Below are 18,600 nucleotides of genomic sequence, written 5' to 3' on the forward strand. Positions count from 1 at the left end.
GTAACTACAGTTTTAAAACTTCCATGACTCTTTTGGATTATTTTAGTCTATAAAGTAACACTATTTTCTGCTATTCTTTCCTCTACAATCTCTATGATTTATTTATTTTTGCCCCATTTTTGCCATTTGGGATTGCCGCAAGCCAAAACAAGATAGCATCCCTGGATGTTGTGGCTGGAGTTGTACTGCTCAGGGATGAAGGATGTTTTTAATGCAACACAGCCCAAAGGCAGTGAAATGGACTGTTTCTCTTTCTTATGCATTATAAGTACCCATCTTTGAATTCAAACACAGAGACTTGATTTGGCTGCAGCTCCACAAAACATCATAAGAAAAGCTCGTCTGCTTCAAGCTCTTCACTCTACACTGTGGGAAATCCACTGTTCACTTCATTTCATTTCTTTATTTCCCATCATGGCTTCCCTGGCCCACAACAACTAAATTGGTTGTTACTGCCAAGAACAACTGCCAGCTTACACCACTCTTGTAGTTCTTGGATGGACTCTAGTGCCAACCACCAACTAGCCTGCCTGATTTGGGGAGGGGCAGAGAGCAGGTAAGAAGTCACCAGAGGAGCAAAACAGGAAAACTGAGTTCACATTGCTCCTTAACAGACCTCAGGCAATGGCCTGCCTCCTGCAAAATTTGTTCTCTCTTGTGCTGGTAACAACTCCTGTCCTACATGTGCTTTGCTATTGTGGTGGTTTTACCCTGGGAAAAAGCAAAAGCTTAAATTTTCAATAAAGAGAATATTAAAGCAGAGAAAAGGGTGACAGATCCTAATTCTAGAGGCAAACACCAATCATATTTCAATTTTCAATGAAGTCAATCGGAATTTCTCTATTCAATTCAGTAAATCAAGGACATCTCTTTAATTGGGTACGTATTTATAGCACTGACACTATCGTTAGCATATCTGAACATTTAAGTCTATCTGTACCATCAACCTGGATCCAGACTTAGGTACAACGTGACTTTCTTTTTAAAAAATTAAGCATTAATCAAGTGGATCTCTTACTCAAAGCGGTTTGAAAACCTAGTCTGTTTTTCTACCTTGAACACAGAAGCAAGACGATTAACTTCAGTCTTTATTCATCACAACAGATATCCACCATTTCTGACATACACTTTTATTAAGATTGATGCATGATAGTGAGACTTACCTTAAGGGCACTTATAAGAAAAAAAAAAAAAAAGATGGAGAGATTTTCATTTCTAGGAGTCTTTTAGCTACCTTCCTTTCCATCACATAATTCTGAAGGGCCAAGAGTGCATTTTAATTTTATGATAATTACAACATAAAAAGTATTTGTCCCAATTTCCCTGTAACACACTATCCATTCACATTCTAGATAACTGGTGTAGGATAGAAAATCTTTTTCAACTGAAACCTGACACTGTTATGGAAAGGGAAAGTCATATAAAAATTATTCCTTGATAATTTTGTTTCACAAATTCTGATAAGATTATTCTTGTTGGACCTTGTAAGCTTTAGAAAGGATTAGATTATTGGTCAAAAAATTAATCCCCTTTTGCCCCAATTTTAGTCCCAGAAACAACAAATAACCTGCAGGAGGATATTACTAGACACTCAGATAAATGAGGTTGTGATGGATTTAGGCCATCTTAGTTTATTCTGGTAGGTACCTGGAATGCTATATTGTAAACATACCGTTAAAGGTTTTTCAGCTACCTGCATATGCATCCTTATATACCAAATGCTAGCATAGTTGATGAGTGCAGGCTTTTCTTAGTGTACAATTTCTCATGAGACTTGTAACCATTACACAGAATATACCTAATTTTTAAAAAGGGAGCCAGGCAGGTTGTTAGCGATCTGGAGGAGTTAGGTTGGTATACAGAATTGGTACGGGCAGATTACATGCCCAAAGTACTTAGATATTTTGAACCTCAATATTATGCTTTCAGAAGACTAATCCTTACCTAGTTCCAGTGAGCACTACACTCCTAATGGATCGCTTAGCTGCTTCACTCATGCTGCCAGCTCTCCAGGCGTGAACCAGCTCTAGAGTGGCAGCTGGACAATGCCCTCAGACACTGTGTACATTACAAAGTGTTCTAAGGCAGATTTTCAGCCATCTCACGACACAGAAGAGATGTCACCACACTTAACCCATGCTGATGTTACCTAAAGATGAAACAAGCTTTTGAAAAATGTATTCTAAGCATTGCAGTGGAAACTTCACTTTTCTGTTGAAGCAGAAATTGAGCCTGAGTCATATTCTTGAATCATATTCTTCTCAATCTCTGCATTACCATGCATAAAGCACTCATAATTGACCTAATTCAGAAAAAAAAAAAGAATTGAAGAAAGAATAAATGAATTACAAAGTTTTGTTTTAATTGCTAATGAGGCAGCTGATAAAAACTGCCAAATAAATTTAAATTAGATGCTCATTATAGCTAAACCCTGAATGCCAATTTCTATTGATTGTATTATCCATTACTCATTTTTGACATCTTAATTGAAATGAGACATTTCAGCATGTCATAGTTCTGCCTACTTTGACACAGTTTAGAAAGCTACTTATATGCAGATATTTCTGTTAGAACGGGCAAATTGGATTTTCAAGTTAAGAAGTAGACTGAGCATCAGATTCGCAAGTTTTTCCTCCTACTTTAACTGCACTTTCAATATGGCCTAACTTCTCAAAATCTCGAGTCCTTAGCTACTTATGCGCTAAACAGGAATTTAAAAGGCATTAATCTGTATTGCAATAAGAAAACCCTTCGTAAATCTGGTTTACAGGGTTTGAAAGTGGACATAAAAGAACTCAAACCTGGCAACACTAATGACAGTAGTTTTAACAATGTAAATGAACCTAGCAGGTATAAAAACATGCCACCTATCTGTCCAAATGCTGCCACTGCCCTTCTGCTCCTACTGCTGAACACAGAGGATGACTTGGGAAAAGAACACACTACTCAGTGGAAGATTATTTCCTGTTTCTGTGAGCCTTTGCACCTGACATAGTTCTTTTTTTTATTATTATTTTTTATCCACACTACACATTACAGGAAGGAACTCATCTCATTTTTGGCATTTGACTTTCTGTATGAGGTTGCTCCAACTAAATATTTCCCACTTAATTACTTTTTCTAACTTTACCTAGAGCCACTATTATTGGTAGCTGCAGCAAAGGCAGATTTCGCAACTGAAGTCCAACCTCCTATATCATTTAAATCCAGCTGGCACTGCTGAACTGGTTGCTGAGCACATCTTTCAGAAGAAAAACAAAGCACAATAAAATCATAAAAGAGCATAAATATACTCCACTAATTTCAAGCAAATATCCACAGACAGAAGACTGAGAAAGAAAGCACAACATTGAATTCCCTTTGAGAGGGTGAATGACAACTACTTGAGTGTCATTGGTATGACTTTCAAATCTATTTAAAAATGGGTGACAATGAAATAATATTTTGTTATGGTAATAAGTTCAGTAATATTAATGTCCATGTTCTTGTGTAACCCAGATTTCCGTGCATCCACAAATACAACACATGTATTTTCAAATCTTCTTTTATTTACTTCTTATACGATCCTGACACTCAATTCTAAAATAGCACAGGAAAGGGTTTTCTCATGTTGCTATAACTACGCATTTTAGGTATTTGTGACTATCACATCAACATAACATGCACCGTCTCCTGAAATTTAATTTGTGCAGTATGACACAAAGACATACAGATCCTGTAGTTTTCATCACAAAACGTATGGCCATATTGTTAATATGAGAACGCACCACAGGTAAGTGCTCAATCACAGACATACTGTTCTTCTTACCTGAAATACCACACTAAGACAGCCTGAGTGTCTCTGTCCTCCCACGTTAGCATCTCCCTCGTGTCTAGCATCAAAGATTTTAGCTAGACAGTAAATACTTCTACTGTCTGTACAACAGTTGCTCTGAAGTTTTCCAGTTTCATACTAGAACAAAAACCTCAGGCATCTTTCAAGAAAAATTCCAGGTATTACAGACTGTAACAATGTCACCAAGTTGCTGTGCGCACCACTCTTGCAGAAATCAGTAACTCAACTGTCAGCCTTCTACTCCCTGACAGTCAGCTTGCCTGCCAGGGTACTGATTACTCTGCAAGTCTCCCCCACTGTCAGAAATCTTCATCCACAGGTATTTTCAAAGAAGTCTTGAGGAACTTGGATTTTCTCATCAAGAACTTATTCAGGAAATTCCCCCCAGATGTGTGGTTATTGGATTTGACTAGCTATTTGTAGTTAAATGGGTTGACATAAATTTATTTTTGTTGAGAAGAAATTTACCGTAACTGGTTTTTCCACATACACATCCAGAATTGGAGCCATACTATATTGGTTAGCAGGCATATTTGTTTCTTAGGGAAGGTCTTAGTAAAAAGCCATTTGCTCAACCCTCAAAAATCAGGAATCCTTCAATCATTAGCAAAGTAGAAGTCATCAAAGAAGTTGCCCTGAAGCTTGAGTGATTAATGTCCTTGGTGAACAGCAAGCTCAGATTTTAGATTTGCCTGTTGAGAACTCAAGGTAAAATAAGTGACAAGGTCAGACAGTTGACAAAAAGAACTTAATACTCTTCTATAAATCAAAAACCTAGGAACAGAAGGAACATTTTCAAGGAAGTAGAAGCAATAGCATGATTTTGCTCTAGAGAGAATAGAAAATTTCTACAACCACCCTTTGAGAAATGCAATGAATCCTGTTTATTAAAGGTCCAGAACTAAGCACCAGGTGCTTTCCACCTTGTGTAAGATCTGAAGGCCCTGATGTTAACCTTTGCTGGATGTGAATTTCCACTGAGCTTTGGCTAAGCACAGAGCATTATACAGCACATCGGAAACCCCACAGATCACATTTTACGTTACAGAAGCTCAGTGCCTATTTCTTTCCTTGAATTTCCTGATTTCTCAAACTAAAAACACTACTTACCACATAAAACTGACAGAGGAAAAAAACCAAACACATAAAACCACTGTATCCTTGATTCTGTTTGGCTGTGTTACCTGTCAGAAAGGTGTAATACATCACCTGCCTACTTTACAAATTCATCAACATTACTGACTAAATAAGTCCAACATATTTATGGACTTAGCTACAGTCAATTAATTAAAGGAGAAGCTTTCCACTGAATTCAAATCGTTTATCTGATGCCTCTTAATCCCTTTCTCACAAAAAGGCAGAAGATCCAGTCGGTTACAGTTCGGAAAGAGAAGAAAGCCATTTGGTCTATTTTGTGTACGCTTCCATGATACTGTCTAATTAAAAATTCACCGCATTCACTTAATTCAGCATTCTTTCACGTTCTCAGGAGAGCGGTTTGAAAAGGTTTCTTAAAAAGATGATACCCATTAGTCAGACTGTTTTGCAAACTTCATCAAAGTGCCAGAATGCCGACTAAAGCTTGGAGCAGCATTGCATCATTCGCACTTCCTTGGTGATCAAAGCTCAAGCTGCAATACTCAGCTGATTGTTCGGATTCAGGAAAAAAAATCTATTTTCTCTTCGCTTTAGAATCACAGACTGGCTTAGTCTTGGAGACAATTTCTTACACACACAAAACAAGATCCTCAAAAGGAAAAAAAAAATATGCATTTTGAAGGTTTATACAAAGGCTTTTTTTTTTTTAAAAAAAAAAAAAATGCTTTTAACTGTCCCTGATTTCTCATGGTGAGCTTAATGCTGATTTTATCTAACGCAATCCCTACTGTACCTTTCGGGGATTTATTTATAAATACTGTTTTGTGCCTGTAGGTGAAGATCCCAACCAATCACACTTCTCTAAATATACAGTAGTGTCACTGATTTCAGTGATATAATTGGGGAGTGTCTTGATTTACACATTAAAGAACCATTTTAGAAAAAGGCTACCATTTCAATATTTTCTTCTGTCTCTTCAAATAGCACAGCTATAGTCAGAAGAGAACATCCACAGAAAAGTTTAACACAATTTTGAGCTGATGGGACTCGATCTATCTTTTCCTCAATCTCTGAGGTCTGTATATGTGAGCAATTAGTTGAAATAAAATAAAAGAACAGGATTTTTTTTTTTTTAAAAAAAGAAGAAACTAAGAATAACAGTGTAAACTTCTCATACCCATTCCTGTATGCAATGCAACCAATTTTACGCTGAGGGACAGCACTAACTTCAACAGGAACCTAACTCAGACGTGTGGTGTTCTAACACAATCTTCACGCCAAGTTTTTGGAATCTGTAACGATTTTGAAGCATTTTTACTTTGTTTTGGAGGAACTATCAGTTTCACTCACATTTCCAGTAGCCACTGCTTTAGGAGGCTTTGAAGAGTTTCTTCTCTACCATATATTTTAGGAAGCAAGAAAAATCAATACAAAAACAAGTGAGAGCTAAGCAGAAATAGCTTTCTGAAAGCAAATCTCTTTCCTTCAGCATGAAGATACCATTTTTAGTTGGATGCTACACTGACTCTGAACAAAAAGAGCTTTCACAGTAGTTAGGCAAGGTACAGCAAAATCTTTATGTACTTCTAATAGGGGATATATGGACAGGGAATTGAAAAGATAGTTTTGGAACCTACAAGTTATTTCTTTTGTGTGTATATAGTCTCTGACATTGCAAGGATGACATTATTTTAAGACTTTTCTACTTTCTTTGGCTTTAAGCATCAGAATAGCATCAGTGCAGTTACAAATATGCCCCAATTACAGCTATTTTCCTCTGTAACTTTTTTTTTTTTGTCAGATATTTTGCGTTAATATGTAGAGTAAAAACAACATAACAACTGCAACCACGATAATCCTGAGCAAAGTAATATACAGGAATAATAATAATAGGAGAAAAACCCACAATTTCAAAGGAATTTCTAATGTATGCTTCAAAGTGATTGTATTATGAAGGACTGTTATGGAAAAAGGTTACATTAAATGTATGAAAAAATACATGTCTCTTTAATCGCTATTTACTGTTGGTCTAAAAATTGAGAAAGTATTACAAAACTTTCTGAAATGTCTCCCTTAAAACATCTGTGATAGCACACATTTCATTAGTCACATTTATTGTCCTGCTTCAAAACAACCTGGCAGTTCAGGATAAGTATTGCTCTTCCACACAGAAATACCACAAGTATAATGGAAGCATTGGCAATTTGTTATTTCTTGAGTTCAGACATAAACTTACCTAAAAATGGATCGTTGTATTCAGTATTAGACAGCTTGATCAAATTGTTTTCCAAAGTCTCCATCACTTTAGCTGGAATAAAAGCAATAGTCATATCATCATACACATGTATGAAGGCAAGATACACTTTTTAAAGCGGTCAGTGACTCAAAACACAAGAAATACGCTCAAGTGTTGATAAGTACTTTCCACTGGCAGAAGAAAAAACAATCACTTTACTGAAGACTTTCACTCTTCCAGAGAGAAGTTTTACTTGGTAAAATAGCTTAGTAGAGTAACATTTAGTGCCTATCGACATTAAGGAAGGACTTTGCAAAATTTAGCTGCAGAAACCAGTCAATTGAAGCTATACAGGTTCACACAGATTTGACAACAGTGATTGGCAATAGCTGACGATAGGGTACGTACACAATGACTGAAATCTCCAGCTAGACTAGTCTCTCTGTTAAGGCATGCTTATCTATTAAAATAGCAGTTATAAAATAAAAGTAGAGCCTGTGCCCAACAAAAGCTAAAATTCACAGGTATTTTCCCCCTTCTGTCATTCTCTTCATAGCACTCTTCCCTGGATGATGACAGCGAATGAAGAAGTCTGCTCCAACATACTTAAAGACCTTTAGTACAGAAAGCCCAGGATTTATTTTTTTCCTCTCTTTCCTAGGACAGACTACTGAAACTTTCATGCTGTTTCACAGCATATGCGAGCAGTTCCTTGTCTTATTTTCAGCGAGCATAAATAACTTGTAATTTAGACAAATAAGCAAAACTTTTTAAAGCCTCACTTCAAACATTACAAGGATTACACTCAAGAACTCGGCACCAAGGTTCTTCCAGCTGTTGCATACAACTCCGTCACTGCCTCTTCAACAAACTGTAGATACCCAAACATATCAAAGCTTATCGGATGCCTCTGTAATTTAATGGAAGATGCTAAAAAAAAAACAACACCTATATCTAAGATATCACAGGACTATGAATAATCTTCCCAAAGATCCCTTCCACACCCAGTGTTGGAAGGAGCTGCTGAGAGACAGCCTCTTACCTCGTTCTGACACTACATCCACTGTAGCTGTAGATGTCCCTGCACTTAGGGGCTGAGGCCGAGGCTGTGGCTGCACACGATTTGGCTGCAGAAATGAAGAATGCTTGCTCAGACTCTGAGGATGAGTTTGGCTCTGAGCTAAGCATGGCAGAGACCTTCTAGAGGGTTGTAAGGGATGTTCTTTCACTGTCTCACTCTTGCTGGTATTCATACCTGGAAAAGTCAAAAGAAAAAGAAGCTGTGTTAAGCAATAACAAAGAGAGACTGCTTGTTTTGAAAATGCAATTTTTTTCATCCACTTAATAAGCAACTCTCCGACTCAACAAAAATGTTTAAAATATTTCAAGTTTGAAGAAGAATGCTGAGCTGTAAAGAGAATCCAGGAATTCTTCACCTACTCTTCCATCAAAAAACAAGGATTCACACTGACAATATTCTTAATCCCGTAGTTCCACGGTACACGTTATCCAGTCATTAGGAAGCAAATGACAGTACCCAGTGTTAACACCATTACAATGATTTGTCTAGCAAAATTTCATGAATGAAAATCCTCAAAGACACACACACAAACACACAAAAAATAGACATACAAGCAAAAAATGTTCACGAACTTCCCAAAGGATTCATGACCAGCTTCTCCTTTGAAATATACCTAAAATGCTTCTGAGTTATGACAAATCGATTAGCTAATTCTAGTTTTTCTTCTCAGACACATGCATAATCACGGGCTTTCATATGTGTTGCCTAGGTTCAGGTCACACCATTCATTGGCACTCATCAATTGTGTAAAACCAATGAGAACACTTGAAAGAGCAGATTGTTAATTTAAATGAAAAAAATGTGAATTGCTTAGTCCAACATCAGAACATCCCCAGTCATGGTCCCAGTACAGAACTGTTCATCAACACACACCAAAAGAAAGCATTATGGTCATCTTTGTTGATATTATTAGTCTTACAATTTCAGATTTAGACTTCAATATACCATAAAAACATTATTCTTTCCTTAATAGATCGAGCACTATGAAAATTTCTCATATTACTTTAATTACACTATAGAAACTCAGACATGAAACAATTCAAGGGCAATTAAATAGACACACTCACTGAACAGTAGGCATTTCATGCAAAAGCGCGTGTCAGAAAATATAGTAACTTGCTTTACTGACTGGGTTGCCTTTGTTTTGTTTCTTGCAAGTGAAACAGACATATGAGTTTAATATTTTATTTGTCTTCTTGAAGGCATTTGAAATAAAACGCTAGCTACAGGAAATGAGCTTCTTTGAGAACTGCTCTTCCTATGGAAATATTGACGCTAGAAAGTCTCAATGAAAACTCACAATTCATTTTTGTGTATCAAATGCAAATTAGTTTGTCTCAAAAAGAAAACCCAGCTTAAGATTCTGTGCTTCACCAACTATTAAAAGCAATACACCAAAGAATTAAAAAAAATAGCAAGGAAAATCATTAAAAAGAAAAAATAATATACCAATTATTTGTTGGTGACATGGCTTTCTTGTCTCATGCATTTCTGAGTGGATATTAAATCTTAAGATGAATATTACAAGTCACATATGGTCATTAACATATTGGGTCCTCCCAAAACATTGCTTTTGTCTAAACTTAGCACTCTGTTTTATTTAGCATTCATGCTTTCATCCTTTTTTGATGTGAAACTGATTCTTAGCATTTTCCAATAAACGAAAAAGCCATATGTATTTTCAGAAGACACACCAAAAGCCAAGCATTTTGTCAAGCACTAATTTAAAATGTACGATTTACCTCTGCATCGGATAGTCTTATGGCTTGCTTATGAAGAATGCTAAAGCCTCCTACCTGTATAAAATCAACAGATCTTCTGTGATCGCTGTGCACGGTGTCAAAGATCCTCAGACAATTAATGAAGAGAGTCTATTTTACAACATTATTTCTCTGCTTGAGAGCATAATTTACACTGCAGCACTTCCTTAAAAATCCTGGTCTCTTAGCACTGTATTTTACCCCTCTCCATTTGTGCTATGTAAAAAAACAAACAAACAAAAGCAACATCAACAAAACACCACGCAATCTAAATCTATCTGCTGCTTGGAGTGCCATGAAATTCTGAGGATTTTTCCCCAACAAAATCTGTGCCACTCAAAGAAGCACATCACGCTCAGCAAGGATGTCTCTTCTCTGAAGCTCAAACGGGAGTCCATAATGAAGCAGGATAATGATCAGCAGGATAGTTCCAGTATTTACCTACAATGGCTAAAGTTTTAAGAGCCTTTCATTTGAAAACATCCCTGATGTCACTGACCATGCTTTGCTGCAGCGTGAGCATCGCTGCATCGGGAAAGGCACAACTGCATCTCCCAGTGAGGACAGTTCTTCCAGATCTGCCACGCAGTGTAACTGCTCTTGGTCTTCCTGCCTCAGAAGGTGCCACACGTTCTTAAATAGCTATGAGAAGAAAGGGCTCTGCTTTTAATGGCTCTGAAAGTGAAGGCTCGGTGCCAACAGGGTGCGCGGTGGCACTGGGCTATAGCCCCGACCCTGTCCTGCCCAGACAAAGCAACACCAGACCGTGCCTGCCAGGCTACTCGCAAGTTTCCTGGGAAGTATTCTTTGCAGTGCTTCGCAAATGGACCTGTTTATTAGGCTGAAAGCTACAGTTAGAGCAACGGATACTACAGAATAATATAGAAAGAGATGTATTTTGTAATGATCAGTTTCTGCAGCAGCCGCATACTGACACGAATCACAGACCCTCATGTATAATTGTTCATGTTGGCAAAAAAAACGTTTTCTGCATTCTTATTGGAATCACTGTATGTAGCACGATGAATCATTTTATTACCAAAGAAATTTAAGGTAATGCAAATAACACACACTGTCATTCAATTCTGACAACAGTTTAAGTGATATACATTTTAAAAAGTACAATTCTTTTATGAAGCGCTGCCTCAATTTAAATGAAAATTACTTCCTTTTGCTCTCTCTTACTTCGTATTCTTCCACATCATTTCAAGCTGATTCCTTAATACACACAATGCTGCTTCTGCTTAGAGAGAATGAGTCACATGAGAGAATAAAGAAAGTAACCTCACTGCAGTTTGCACACAGCAGTATGATCTCCCTCCACGATTCAAATTTAACCATTTAACCATTTAATCCATTCTCTTCTCTGGGTGAGCGCCACAGTCCAGCTGCACGGCCTGCTAGTTTTGGTGGCATTTGCTATTGCATGCCAATGCTTCTTCAGCCCTGGCATACAAACAGCTTGTGGCTACCATCATAAACTGGGTCACTAAACTGATTTACTGAAAATCTCTTCCTCTCTTTGCCATACGTTTTTTTTGGGGGGAATCTGGACCTTCCCAACTGCAACTTTACAATACTTCACTTGCTCAGTCAAGGATATTAGGAACAGCAATAAAAGACAAGTAACCACTTGTCAAATTTAAGGGAAACAGAGGATTTCATGGGAGGAAATCTTTATGACCTGTGCAAAAGTTTTTGAACGTGGTAAAGATGACAATCATTTGTATTGTACCGAAATTAGCATTGCAGCAAAATGGTTGAAACACACGGTTAAGACAGCTTTCGGGCATGCAAGGCCACGACCTGAAAAAAAATATCATTTGTTTTTCTATTCAAACTGCATTCATTTTATCTTTTCCTATAAAACATTCCCCCTGCACTTAGCATGAGTATGGAAATGAGCACAGCATGAGTATGGAGATTTCTCACATAGGAGAAAAAGGTGGTTAAAGTTTATGGTGTAATTAGATCCTGCCTTTTATTTTAGCACTTTTGCCTAAGAGAGAGGGTTTTTTTCTGAGGGAAAGTAGGGGATTCCTGATATGTAGGCAAATCCACGCATGGCTCAAAGCCAGAATAGCCAGCTGTACTACATCTTCTCATAGCTTCCTGGCAGAGCAGGCAGGAAGGATGGAGCTAGAGTGTGATGAGCTTTTCTGATCGTTAAACCGGTACGCACGATTTAATGCACACTCAACATTATGCCCATCTCGATAAATGCTAAATAAAGCCAGCTCTCAGATGCCTTCTGGATTTGGCCATTAAAAACATAAAAGAAAAATTCTCCTAAGCCTCATTCTGTGAAATACAGCTAATCATTTCTACTAAGAGGTAACAAAAAATTATTTGCATTTCATTGGCTCTGAATTATGTATGAGGAAAGTTTTATAGGTAGCAGATACGCACTGTCGGCCTAACGACAGAAGCACACTTAGCAAGACCGAATCGTTGGTAATTTCAAAAAGAATAGCCGAATAACTAGTGCCTATTAATCCAGCGTAAAATTTAGTTTGAAACAGGACTAACTGCTATAAAAGCCAAAACAATAGCATCAACTTTACAGGTGCGGTATGTAATAATGTCCACAATCAATGTCAATAACATACGGGTCTTACCAACAATTCATGTCATCGTAAGTTTTTCGTGATAAAAATGCCCTCTTAATTGTAAAAAGAAAAAAACAAAACCCAAAAAACTGCGTAAATCCGTTGGCTTCACATACTGCACGAGTCTAATTAAAATGAAATAATGAAGTGTCACTTACAAAACACATTAAACAGACTAAGAGAGAGAAATTTCAAATGTTTCTGTCAGTGTCACCATAATTAGGCTCTCTAATGAAATACAGCACAAAGAGAAGTTGCAATGATTTTCATGACATTTACATTTTATGTAAAAACATATTTCTAGAGTTTGAAGTAGAAAACAGCTCCAGTCTGAAGAAGCACTATAAAATTTGGGTTTCGATAATCAATGGATGTCACAGGTACTTACTGCTAAAGAATAAGCTTAGTCCGGTTGGCAACAGCAACCTCCAAAAGAAAACAATGTATGATAATTTCTTTATAAAATTCCGGGAAATTATGATAAAAAGATGCCTAATAATGAAGAAACAAACTATTTCAGTACCAGCAGATACTAGTTTTCTCATTTATTTGTAATATGTTAAGAAATGCAAAGGGTATTATTCATTTTCATACATTAGACCTATAACTGACTAAGAAATTTACCCCTTTTCCTTTTTCATAAAAAATGTAGAACCAAACTGGAGAACATCAGAGCTTACTTATGTTCTTACAGAAAAACAAATTAATGTCAAGTATTCTTATTATATGGTAAACCCAACTAAAAAGCCTGAACAAAGCTAGAGAAAATTAGCCAACCCTTTCCTTATGAAGAAAAGAAAAATAAGACACATAATAACCAGGCAGAAAACAGCCTTCAAAGATAAATCTTATTTCTCTTCTATACTATCAGTGCATCAAGCAAGCTTATGAATCCCAATTTTCTCAAGGTATTTTTCCAGATTTCCTTTAACTGTCTTTTCCATTACGAAATGAATAGGTCAACATTATTTCTATTAAATGTTCAGACATAGCCACTAGGCGAATGTAACTCCTAGGCTAGCCAATAAATACATCCTGAATGATAACTCATTGTGAAGGTATTTTTCATTTTCATCCCACATCACAAATAAAATTGATTTATGAAGGTGTTTATAAAATAATCTGAGGTTTAATGATATCATCCATCATGCCTTTTAAGATAGTTTCCATTTAATACCATTATTTTTTCTTCCCTGGTTACAAACATTGTGAAAAGAGGAACAAAAATGAATAAGTCAACTGTAAATGCCATACCTGTGCTAGGTTTTCTTTTCCCCAGTTACACGTGTGAGAAATAACCTTCAGAAATGGGAAAGGAATGAACTGGTGGGATCATCTAAATGATCTTCAATACAATACACAAAATAGGACTTCAAAAAAAAAGTTTAGTTAGTAATTATTTCAAAATACTGATTTATGCTACAGTGGTTTTCAGAAAGAGGAATCAAAAGAAGAATCAAAAGAAGAATCTTTTTCCTCCACAAATCTTTCCAATAATAAAGTTTTGTTACGCTTCAGTTTCTAAGCTTTGATTTTATAGTGCTTTATCTAATAGGTTAAGAAGCAGAAAACTATTACTTTATCAAGTAGCCATAGATGCTTACACTAGATCAAATTTGTTATCTTTTTTTTTTTTTTTTTTTTTTTTTTTTGATGAGCTATTACATACATAGTGCTATAAGGAAGGATTAGTGGAACCCCATAAAAAAAAAATGTGTTTCTTTCCTCATTTGGCAGTAGAACAGCACATAGCTTTCCAACAGCACTGGAACAATGGCAAATACAAGGGCTCCGAAGTCATACTAGCCCTCCTGGCTATAGTCTTCCACGGACAATGAGGATCTGTTATAAATAGCTGCCACTTGCAAAAATATAAATCCAAGACACTGTTTCCCAGGAAAAGTCTCCAACTTCTGTACTGAAATGCTTATTGTTGGCCAGTGCTCAATTTAGTGCTTCAGTCCTCATGACCTCTGCACACTACTGCAGCAAAGATTTTAAGTAAACTTCCAGGTCACTACTAAATATAGCAACTAGGGTTAAAAATGATCCCTAGAGGACTCTGCTGGGAAAGAAACCTAGCCAATAACGGTTTTACTATTACTAAGTCTGCTATTTGGGCTTGGGCTTGAGCTTGATATCCCTATCAATATGGAACTCTTTTTAGTCTCTAGCAAAACCATCTCCACCCAGACATTTTGCTTTTGTGCCAACAGAAGCAAACCAATAACGCAACAACACTGAAGGTTTTAAAGAACCTAGGTTTAAGATGTTCCTCCCATTTAAGTTACTTTTGGGAACAATATTCCCCGTTTCTGTAGCTTTTATTTTAACCGTATTCTAACTCCTATTTAAACAGACATGGAGAGTAAAACAAACAAAAAATCCAACAAAACACACGCAGATCTACTACATGATCACAAAGAATAGCAAACTACGTTCCTTCCATTCTACATTCGTCATGCACTCAGGCCTACAAAGCAAAGACTTATTTCTTTACGGAAGCTGCAGGAAATTTAGCACCAGAATCAAAAAATTACCTGCATCTGCACAAACCTCTCCTAAATTTAGTAGATGCCTGGCCTTGATCCCACATGGTGCCTATTAGGTAATTCCCATAATGATCAACCGAAAATTAAAATAAAGTCTACTACTTTAAACAGCTTTACCTTGATAAAAAATACATAATTAACTCACAGAATGAGAGAAAAAAAAGTATAGCCACGTTTTCATCTTTGATTTTACCTAAGAAATGTATAGAAGTTGTCCCATATTGCAAGATTCCTAGAAGCAGCCAATACCAGCCACTGAACTCTCATTTAAGAAAAACTGCATTATCTCATTCAGAATCAATAATATTCATCTTACTTTAGAAAAATACTTTTTTTTTTTTTTAGATCTTCACACCTTAGTTCTTCCCCTTACATTCTTGATTACATAATCAAGGTGGTTTAGATCACCTATATATTATTTTTAATGAAAAAAGTGTTAGTTGATTTTTTTTGGAGAGCCAAAATCAAAGGAAAAAGGGACAAAAATAGTTTAAATAATGACATCATTCTAAAGCTTTATGCAATACCTTCTATAAAGCCTATCTCTAAGAATATCTGGTCTTATGTCACTTAAACATTAATTTCAGTGGAATGAAATGGGTGCCTGAGTCATCAATAACACTTCCCGTGAAAATAAAATATTTTTGTGCTTAACTGAACATGGGAATTAAAAGGCTTCAGCAGGCTGCTAACTAGTCTGGAATATCTCCAACGTTGTAACAAACACTTCTGCCAGAAAACATTAGAAATTAAACAAAATATTATATTTTCTCTTACCCCCCAAAAACAACAGGAAATCTTGAGAATATTCATCTCAAAGTAGGCTATTCCACAGGCCTCCGTTTTGAAATTCCTCTGAAAATGCTTTCTCAGAGAATCCTCAGGAGACCAGAACTGCTACAATTGAGTTGATTTAGCAAGAACATAATGAGGTTAAGGAAAAGGAAGAAAGTGCATTATTGCCTTTTAATAGAGCAAGATATTGCTTAAATGCACCAAGCATAAAATTAATAGGTATCATGGGGTTTGAGTCCAGTTATCTTTTTTTTTTTTTTTAAAAAAAATAATATTTATGTGCTAGCCAAACAAAGGAAAAATAACAACAGAAGCAAAGAGCCCCAGAAGGAGTAAAAGTCAGGAAATAAAAGTCGGTGCCTTCTCTCACTGTATACCAAATGGCTCCGCTTCGTTTTCACGTTAGGAGATGAAAGGTCTGTTGCAGCCAGCTCCTTTACAGGCAAGGTTCACCGTGACATGTCCTTTTTCAACATCTGTATTCTGTCATGGGTGGTCAGATGAGAAGTCAGCAAGGCAGAAGCAGGGTCTTATGACCTAATGCACATTATAACTGCTGGTTTTGCTCAGCTTTCTGCATATTCCTTGCAAAACAATGTATCAAACCTATGTGAAATCTGCCTGCGGTAAAGAGGACAATGTGGTGTGCAGAGCAAATCCGAGTTAAGAAGAGCTGCTTAGTCAGTAGAGTAGTAATACCCTGGTATTCCTCAGACGTTGGCACAAATCTCTACGGAATCTAGTTCTTTAAGAGACGTAAACAACAAAAAATCATCTTGTGGATTACATGGATTACATTTTACTTCCAGAAACCCAAAAGTAGGAACGGCTGGTTAATTGCACATCACATTCACTTGGTATTCAAAGAAATTCAAAATACTGTTGACAAAGCGATGCCTGCAAAATTTCAGTTGAGAATTCCAGGCAGTTGGAAGGTACTCCCCATGATGACTTGACTGAGGCTTGCAATTAAACTGCTGCGATGAAACCAAACAAAAACCTGAACTTGTGCCAATAAACAAAAGAGATTTGTTTTGGAGTAATATTCTGCTTTGGATTACACGTGGCTATATTGAAGAGCAACCATAGAACTAGTGTTCCCAGAGAAAAATCCAAATATTGGTGAGGAGGATTAGTATATGTTGTGCAGATGGAATGGTGCAATGGAAGAGACTATCGAAAAAAAACACAAATATGGTGAACTTTTAAGACTAATGAGTAAATAAAGCAAAGTTGAACACTTTGACAAGGAATAGTAACAAAAAGCTCTCTGGACATTTTCACATTTGTCAATAATATTAAGATGAAAGGAGATCAGTGCAGATGGGAACTGACAGTTTTGCATGGATGGACAACATAGCAGAAGTTAAAAGCATTGCACAGTGCTAGAGACAGACTTTTGAGTGTAGTGCAGAATGAATGGGTCTTTTGCAGAAGGTGCAGTTCTGTAACAGGCACTTCAAAAGCTGCAAGTAATTTCTTACAGCCAGGCAGGTTACAGAATATACAACACACAAGACAAAGCCTTGGAGTATGAAATAAACTATTTTTAAATGCAAGTATGCATGCAACTTCAACGGCTGTAAAGGATGAAATTTGGTCTAAGACAGACCTAATCTTAATAGGTGTAATTAACGATGGGCTGAGGCCAACGGTATGAAGTTCAACAAGGCCAAGTGCCGGGTCCTGCACCTGGGGCACAACAACCCCAAGCAACACTACAGGCTGGGAGATGTGTGGTTAGAAAGCTGCCTGGCAGAGAGGGACCTGGGAGTATTGGTTGGTAGGTGGCTGAATATGAGCCAGCAGTGTGCTCAGGCAGCCAAGAAGGCCAACAGCATCCTGGCTTGTATCAGAAACAGTGTGGCCAGCAGGGCCAGGGAAGTGATTGTCCCCCTGTACTTGGCTCTGGTGAGGCTGCACCTCGAGTGCTACGTTCAGTTTTGGGCCTCTCGCTACAAGAAGGACAGAAAAAGAAAATGCTACTTTTGTGGAAGTAGATCTCACAATAAAGAGGCAATAAATGGTCAAAAATAAACACATAACCTACATATCAGTATCAAACTAAACTGAGATATTCAGAAAACAAACAAACAAACAAACAAACAAACATCTAATAGCTTTAACATTCTGTTGAGATTGAGGTGTTTTTTTGTTTGGTTGGTTGGTTTTATTTCATTTTAAAAAAGCAACATAGAGCAAACTACTCAGGAAATAATCTGGACAGGTCTAGGTTCCTTCCTTCCTTCTCCAAGGGAGCCATTTGAGCAAGTTCCAGTAGAACTCACACAATGGATCTTCTTGTCAAACCATATGACTGAAAAAAATCCCAAATCTCAAAGCAATATTTTACAGAAAGAATATGAAGTACAATACAAATAATCAATCCAAAAGTTCCTAGGTTTGACAGAACTTGCACTGCATAATTTCAGTCACTTTTTCTTGTTGCAATAGAATTACTAAGACATTCTTCCATCTGATTACAATTTAAATGATATTCCAAATAAACACATGATTTAAATAGATTTTTAAGAGACAATAAGTCAATATTCTTGAACAAAAGGTTAACCTGGTAAACATGAACAATGACACATTATTTTTTAAAGACATTAAAACTAGAATTTCTCATCTGAA

The 18,600-nt window shown here is 36.7% G+C and overlaps 1 protein-coding gene across 6 annotated transcripts in view; it reads right to left on the reverse strand.

Annotated features, from left to right (window-relative positions):
- The window catches only part of ANO3 (anoctamin 3), a 231,268-nt gene that overhangs the window by 79,790 nt on the left and 132,878 nt on the right, over positions 1-18,600 (reverse strand). For all 6 annotated transcript variants that reach the window (XM_035328338.1, XM_035328334.1, XM_035328333.1 and 3 more), the window contains 2 exons: positions 8,212-8,424; positions 7,170-7,241 (listed from right to left, as the gene is read on the reverse strand). In XM_035328338.1, coding sequence (XP_035184229.1) covers positions 7,170-7,241; positions 8,212-8,422 — 283 coding nt within the window. In that variant the 5' untranslated portion in view covers positions 8,423-8,424. The remainder of the gene's footprint in view (positions 1-7,169; positions 7,242-8,211; positions 8,425-18,600) is intronic.

The sequence above is a fragment of the Oxyura jamaicensis genome, chromosome 5 (genome assembly GCF_011077185.1).
Source record: "Oxyura jamaicensis isolate SHBP4307 breed ruddy duck chromosome 5, BPBGC_Ojam_1.0, whole genome shotgun sequence".
Taxonomy (NCBI): domain Eukaryota; kingdom Metazoa; phylum Chordata; class Aves; order Anseriformes; family Anatidae; genus Oxyura; species Oxyura jamaicensis.